The sequence below is a fragment of the Arachis hypogaea genome, chromosome 14 (genome assembly GCF_003086295.3).
Source record: "Arachis hypogaea cultivar Tifrunner chromosome 14, arahy.Tifrunner.gnm2.J5K5, whole genome shotgun sequence".
Lineage (NCBI taxonomy): Eukaryota > Viridiplantae > Streptophyta > Magnoliopsida > Fabales > Fabaceae > Arachis > Arachis hypogaea.
This window is the reverse complement of record NC_092049.1, coordinates 93,060,926-93,065,594: the sequence shown is the minus strand read 5'-3', so window position 1 is coordinate 93,065,594 and position 4,669 is coordinate 93,060,926. Positions and strand designations below refer to the sequence as shown.

Below are 4,669 nucleotides of genomic sequence, written 5' to 3'. Positions count from 1 at the left end.
GTTAGGTTAAGTAGACTTTAATTTATTTCTTGTCTTGATTTAGTTTTCATGCAAGTTCTTGTTGCTACATCTTTGTTTTCTTAGTTTTACTTATTATTTCCTTTATTTAGTTACTTTTATATTATTGAACTCTTGTTGATTTTAATTTCTATTTAATGCCATTTGAGGTTTTATGTTTCTTATTGTTTGATTGAGTTATTATTGTTACTTTCTTATATTTGGTAATTTTAGATTTTATTATTTCTTGTTATTTTACCATGCTTTTCTTTTATGCCTTCCAAGTGTTTGATAAAATGTTTGGTTAGATTTTAGAGTAGAATTTTGTGCTCTTGACTTGGGTTGAGTATTGAAAACTCTTGAATTGTCAAAATCTAATGTTGATTGGTGATTAAGGATTGCTAGTTGGCTTGAATTCCACTAAAGCTAGTCTTTTATTAGGACTTGCGGACTAGAATTGACTTTGCTCACTTGACTTTTCTTCAATTTTAGAGGATAACAAAGTGAGAGCAAAAGACAATTACCATCACAATTGAGAAAGATAATGAGGATAGAAATTCCAATTCTCACCTCTTGCTAAGACCTTTCTTAGTTGTTAGTTTACTTTCTTGTTATTTATATTTCTTGTCTCTTATTATAAAAACCACAAAATACCTCAATCAATAATATGCACACTTTCCTGCGATTCATTGAGAGACGACCTGAGGTTTAGATACTCTCGATTTTTATTGGTTTGCATTGTAGACGAGAGGTCTCCGGTGCTGGTAATTCTTTGTTCATAGATTAATGGTTTATGATACAAATTCTCCAACTTGGTTTGTAAGTTATTGAATTGTATAAGTTTAAATAGATATACCATTTGAGAGATATACATATGCATGTTAGTGGATTACTTAGAATCTTAATTTGTCATGATATGTTAATTGATTCTCTTTGAATTTGTCTCATTTTCCTAAAATTTGCACTTTATTTGTATAACTAACACTACAAAAAATATTGATTAAAATGGCAATAATATTATGGCATGTCCATAAAACTGCCATTTTTTTGGTTAATTTCAGCAGTTTTAATCTCCGTTGTAATGTTCAATTTTTTTTTGCAGTCATTTTCCTATTTTTTCCCTTTTTGTGTTTTAAACTGAGGAGGTGATGAATCGGAAGAGTGATGTGAATGACAAACCTAATTTCTTATCGCCGTTCATCTTCCACCTCTCTCATACATCTCTTTACTACCGCCGGTTGCAGCTCATCTCCCGCCGGCGTCGCCGCTGCAAACAATGTCGTTGTTGCTGCCTTCAACAAGCTCTGCGATCTGGTTGCGCCTTCTCTGTCACTTCCAATAGGTAATCTATTTTATCTTCTTCTTTTGATTTTTCCTCTCACTTCATGCTTTTAGATCTAGTTTATGATCTAGTAGGAAAAAATAGAGAATGCTTGCTCACTGAGTCGCACCAGTAAATCAGATCTACCAAAATGTTCGACGGCATCTTCGGTCAGAGATTCATCGCGAAATGGTTCGGTACTTATTTCTCTGTTTCTGTTCTACCTTCTTCATGCCTTTCACTTATTGTGATTATGCTGATTGTGATTTTCAAGGGAAAAAACTACTCACAATGGAGAAGAAAGGGTCTCGCAGATGGATGAGCGGCGGTAGCAACAGGTGCACAATATGCAAAGATTAGGGTTTATATATATTATGCTATTTAATTCCTTCAAGAGTTAGAGTTAGAATTCTAATTCCAATTATGTGGTTTGCATTGGTATCATATTTAATATCCTGGAATTGAATTCACGCGAGAATTTAAATTCAGTTCTTTGAGCTTGTACATGAGAATTGTTACATTCTCATTGCAAATTAAATCTATCTCCATCGTTTTGTTCCAAAACAAGGAATTCAATTCACTTCATATATTATGAGCTAGGCTCTAAATTTTGTGAACACAATTTCTATTTTAATTTCTATATATATCACATGTGAACATGTTTTAGCTAGCTAATAATACCGTGACTGTGCATTGATTAGAAAGTTTGGCTTTGTCATGACTCTAGATTCATTATTGAACTTTCAGTTATAGAAATCAGTTATATGTTTATTAGTATCCATCAGTTGTAGATCATTTGCTGCTTCCAAAGTTTTTGTCATTACTAACCTTTTTAGCTAATTTATTATGATTTTTTTGGATGCTGAGAATGTGATCAAATTAATAACAAGTATTAGAATGCATTGTTACTGTTATAAACAAATTAAAGTTGGTTAAATTTCACTCATTTAACTTTTTAAAATTTGAGTTGTTTTGAAGCTGTGATTCTCAGCTATTTTGAGGTGTTATAAACAAATTAAAGTTGGTTAAAAGTTCACTCAATTCACGTGGAATTTTTTGTTTGAAAAGAAATGATAAACAGAGGATAGATTTTAAAAGAATGTCAATTGGATGGTGCTTAATTTGATTTTGAATTTGCAGGAGCCTGTTTCCCATGTTGTGGCTTGTCCCTCACCAAATGATATTCTTGAGTGGCGTAAGCTTATTTTATAATGTTAACTCTTTGCAATCTTTTTTTTTCCTTTTTGTCTGGGCATTGATTTTGAAAACTCAGATTATGTGTTGGAGGGAATTGAAGGAAAGCCTTTTGCAGGTTTGTTAATATAGCAATAGTTGAACATTAGTATCTCAAATATTTTAGTACTTTTTGTCTTTTGTCATTTGAAATATTCCAATCTATGAACTCATTAGCATTTGAATATAAACATGATAATGTCACCCGATCCCACTAGGGATACAAGACTTAGTTGTTGCCAAATTGCCATATTGGGAATTCATGTATCAATGCTGTGGTATTTACAGTTTTTTTTTCGTTGTCCTATTTTTAGGTGGATATTACCATGGAAAGATCAAATTTCTTCCAGATTATCCATTCAAACTACCTGGAATCAGGTGATGCTTCTTGCTGCTGTACTATTATTTTATTAGTGTTCATTTCAGTTATGTGGTTTATTGTTATATTACCTAAGCATATGCTTTTGGTCATATATAGCATGATTACACATAATGGACGGTTCATAACAGAAAAAAATATCTACTATTCTCTATGTGACTGTAAGTTCTTTTGGTTTTATCCATTAGCATAAAATCAACTAGTACTGAGTTATCCATTTTGTTTCAATTTTATTTTTGCGGGCTTTTGTTGCTTTTGCAGTTTGTCCTGAAAGATGGAATCCTATGTGTTGGGTATCACGGTAAGACGGATTCAACTTGAAATTCCTCTGTGCTTTGGTTTGTTTTTTTTTATATTTATCTTTTACTTTTACAATTATTTATACGTCTTCATTAAGCAATTGGCACATGAGAGAATTAGTTTATGTAGATTATTACTTTGTAGCTCTGTACTGATATTTCCAATTTATGGAATATGAATACAGCATACTTACAGGCTTCCTTTAATTCTATGCAGTGAAACATTCAAAAAAATGTCCTAGAGTAATGTCATGAGTAATTCAGAAAAATGTCCCAAGACACATCGACAGCTGTAAATTTCTCCCGAGTCAAGTCGTCAGCAGCTGCAAATTGGTAGTATCTTCATATGGTATGTTTATATGCTTTTGCCTTACTTTTTCTTTATATCATTATATCATTACTTCCAAGCAGAAGACTGGTTTGATACTATGCTGTTTGATCTGCCTGGAAAGATAGGCTTCTGGTATTTTAGGCACGCTGCTTCCGTGGCTTAGTTTATGCCAATGGTTCATGTTCCTAGCTTATTCAGTTTTCTTAATACACATGCTTTGGTTTTCTGCCAATGGTATTTTCTTACATTTTGGATAATATCATTAGCTTTCTGGATAATATGCAAATTGTCTTACTTTATTCTTTTTTATTATGTTTTCAAATTATATTTTTGTTGTAGGAATTGAATCAAGAGAGTGAGATTTTATCGCCAAAAGACTTAGGAAGTAGGTCATCTGGAGCAAGCAACAGCACAGCATGAAATATGATGGAGATTTTATGTATTAAGAGTTATATGTTATGACATTTATAGTTGAAAAATTATGTTATGTTTGATACTTTGTATAAGAGTTATTACTTTTGATTTCTAATACTAAAAAATCATATATTATGTTTAATACTTTGTTTATGAGTTATATAATATTTTGTTTATGGATTATGATTTCTAATAATAAATATTATTTGTTTAACACGATAAAAACCAGGGTAAAAATTGTATTTTTAAACGATAAAAAAATGTCACTGTTAGGATTAAAATGGCAGTTCAAAAATGACATTTTAACCAATCAAAAGCCACTCTGTAAGGGATAAAATGGCGGTTCAAAAGTGCCGTTTTAACCGACTGAAATGCCATTATTAGGGTAAAAACGGCGGTTCAAAAATGCCATTTTAACAAGCCAAAATGACATTCTGTGAGGGTAATAATGGCGGTTTAAACTGCCATTTTAACTCACCCTTAAACCGCCGTTTTAACCTGGAAATAACGGCGGTTTGAACCGCCGTTTTAACCAAACAAAAAACAGCCGTTTTAACCTAGAAATAACGGCAGTTTAAACCGCCGTTTTAACCCCAGGAAAATTGTGGCGGTTTTTAGAAAACCGCCATAATAACCAAAATGGCGCTCTGAATTACGGCGTTTTTCAAAACCGCCGTACTTGGTAATAATGGCGG

General features: G+C 32.2%; 1 protein-coding gene across 16 annotated transcripts; it reads left to right on the top strand.

Annotated features, from left to right (window-relative positions):
• The first annotated feature begins 1,031 nt into the window (after window positions 1-1,031).
• Window positions 1,032-4,116, top strand: LOC112743506 (uncharacterized). Of its 16 annotated transcripts, XM_072214250.1 has the most exons (10): window positions 1,032-1,339; window positions 1,424-1,510; window positions 1,593-1,656; window positions 2,459-2,513; window positions 2,592-2,630; window positions 2,866-2,929; window positions 3,030-3,091; window positions 3,192-3,231; window positions 3,447-3,578; window positions 3,900-4,116. In XM_072214250.1, exons 1-7 carry the CDS (start codon window positions 1,168-1,170, stop codon window positions 3,032-3,034), a joined length of 486 nt encoding a protein of 161 aa, XP_072070351.1. In that variant the 5' UTR covers window positions 1,032-1,167; the 3' UTR covers window positions 3,035-3,091; window positions 3,192-3,231; window positions 3,447-3,578; window positions 3,900-4,116. The 16 variants fall into 16 exon arrangements, with proteins under 16 accessions (XP_072070351.1, XP_072070353.1, XP_072070350.1 ...); XM_072214252.1 differs by lacking the exon at window positions 2,592-2,630; XM_072214249.1 differs by lacking the exon at window positions 3,030-3,091.
• The last annotated feature ends 553 nt before the right edge of the window (window positions 4,117-4,669 follow it).

Excerpts from the sequence above, each read along its gene's own strand:
- LOC112743506 (XM_025792728.3), top strand. The coding sequence starts at position 1,168 with ATGACAAACCTAATTTCTTATCGCCGTTCATCTTCCACCTCTCTCATA. Across the intron at positions 1,511-1,592 it reads CAGAGATTCATCGCGAAATG|GGAAAAAACTACTCACAATG; the intron begins GTTCGGTACTTA and ends GTGATTTTCAAG. Across the intron at positions 2,631-2,865 it reads TGAAGGAAAGCCTTTTGCAG|GTGGATATTACCATGGAAAG; the intron begins GTTTGTTAATAT and ends TCCTATTTTTAG.